Source organism: Pteropus vampyrus, unplaced genomic scaffold, assembly GCF_000151845.1.
Source record: "Pteropus vampyrus isolate Shadow unplaced genomic scaffold, Pvam_2.0 Scaffold168, whole genome shotgun sequence".
Lineage (NCBI taxonomy): Eukaryota > Metazoa > Chordata > Mammalia > Chiroptera > Pteropodidae > Pteropus > Pteropus vampyrus.
This window is the reverse complement of record NW_011888949.1, coordinates 402542-404686: the sequence shown is the minus strand read 5'-3', so window position 1 is coordinate 404686 and position 2145 is coordinate 402542. Positions and strand designations below refer to the sequence as shown.

Sequence of the window (2145 nt, the reverse complement as noted above, 5' to 3'; positions counted from 1 at the left end):
AACCTGCCGGACACATCTTCCCGCGTCAGCGCCCTGCACCCTCGCGAGCACCGGGTACCCGCACGAAACAGGGCTGGGGATTGGGGTTCGAGCAAGGCTCTGAAATGCAGCGGCCTGCCTTTTGCAAACGACGTCGAATCCTCAGAGTGGCCGCTGGCCCCGCCCGGGACCCAGGTCTGCAGGGCAGGCGCGGGACAGCGGAGAAGGTGACGTCCAGGTACGCGGTGACCCCTCCCCCTTGGCTATTCTAAAACAGGTGGATTTCCCCCAGGAGTCGGTTGCACAGGCAGCCCAATCTAAGCAGATCATTGAGGAAAAGGATAATCTCTGTCGCGAGTCGAAGTGTGGGTTTTCTTCCCGCATCTCGCTGGTCTTCGCACTCAGTGGGGTGAGGACTCAGTCGCTGTGTGGCTTTTCAGGGACACCCTGCGAGTAAAACGAGGAAAAGACCGAGAGAAAATGAGCGCAGAACGCGGACATGCTTTAATTAGCAGTTAAGCAGACCCTGAAAGGCGAGAGATCAAAATTCCTTTGCCGGGTGAGATGACGCAGGAACGGAGGGTGGACGGAGGGTGGACGACGCCGGCCGATGGTGCCCCCGCCCCCCGCCGCCCTCTCCACACACTTCCTCAGTCACCCTCGCAAAACCCCTGTGGCGAGGCCTGTGGCTGTTAGTGCTCCAGGCCCTGCAGGTGAAGTTTCAGTACAGGACGGACGCTTCGCTGATGAAGGAGCAGGTGCCACGACCGAACGACCTTCACCCCCCACCCTGAAATGGGCTGAGAACAGCCCCTGCTCCCACCTGCAGCGTCACGAGGACTAACCCTGCTAACGGACATGTCCAGCTCAGCTCCGTGTGCACAGCAGGGCTGCTGAGTGCCAGCCCTCAGTCACGGCACTGGGAATACGGTCACCAGCGGCCAAGCGGGGTCAGTCACACAGGAAGAGCAAACACACTCACTGCCAGGGACATGCTGTGACAGATGTCCTGGGCCTTGGGAGTCAGGGCCTGCTCGCTGTCATGACAGCTGGGACCCTGACCTTTTTGGAGAAAAGATTTCATGCTACATGTACCCACAGATGTGAACTCTATGAACCTGGACTGCAGACTCGTGACCTCCCTACACCTGTGCTGCAGACTCGTGACCTCCCTACACTTGTCTAGACGCGTGACCTCCCTTTGAACGTGCTGACAGCAAACACCAGACAAAGCTGCTCCAACCATCTGACCGTAAGCGAAGCCCACACGTGACCCCCGGGCATGGCTGCCGTGCGTGACGTCGTCGTCGTAATGGTGGCGACGTGCCATGGAGCCTCCTGCATGGCTCTCCTTATGTCTGTTCATTTCAAGTCACAGAACCTGTGGGTGATGCTAAGGGAGGGCCGCGTACGTTTCCTCTCAAGGGAGGGACGCGTGGGTCCGGCCAGACAGGGGACCGACGCGGAATGAGGGGCAGGGATGCAGACGGCACGGGAGGAAACGGCCCTTGTAACGACTGTGCAGTTCATTCTCCAGCCCTGACACCATCTGGAGCGAACATCGCTGCCGACGTGTCGGGCCCCCGCCTCGTGAAGAGCGAGCTCGGCCTCACGCGCGCGTCCCCCTGCTGTGGCGGCAGCGTGGCTTTGAGACCCACGGGGGTGGCGAGACCTCGGCCACAAGCGCCCTCACTCTGGGCTGCAGCGGCCGGAGCACATGCCAGGAGGGGGCGGCCAGCTGCCTAGGGACAGGGCATGGCTCTCCCGAGGCTCCCTACCACTTCGGAGACTCACAGACTTTCGCGGGATGGAAGGAAAGCCAAGGGCAGAGACCAGCTGGCACTGAAGAGGTCCTGCTTCCGAGACGCCACCGTGAGGGACCGAGGTGAGCCTCCCGAGAAGCCCGTCTGTCTGTGGCAGCGATGGGCCATCTAAGGCCCTGGTTTTTCTTTTTTAGCTCATTTTTATCTAAGACTTTGAGTCAAAGTAAACTGGAAATAACAGTTAAATGTCCATACTTTTAGGGACCAACAAGAGCTGCTGCCATGGTCGCTGACGTCACCTGCCTGACCGGCCCCCAGCAGGTGGCTGGCTGCCACGGGGGCAGTTTCTCCCTTCCAGGAGGGATGGGCAGGCACAGGTGGGTGGTCCACCCAGTGGGGCAGA

The 2145-nt window shown here is 60.4% G+C and overlaps 1 protein-coding gene across 1 annotated transcript in view; it reads right to left on the bottom strand.

Moving 5' to 3' along the window:
- Positions 1–42: 42 nt before the first annotated feature.
- Positions 43–2145, bottom strand: part of INSIG1 (insulin induced gene 1) — an 8148-nt gene continuing 6045 nt past the window's right edge. Inside the window, exon 5 of the mRNA XM_011370388.2 lies at positions 43–426. Coding sequence (XP_011368690.2) covers positions 397–426 — 30 coding nt within the window. The 3' untranslated portion in view covers positions 43–396. The remainder of the gene's footprint in view (positions 427–2145) is intronic.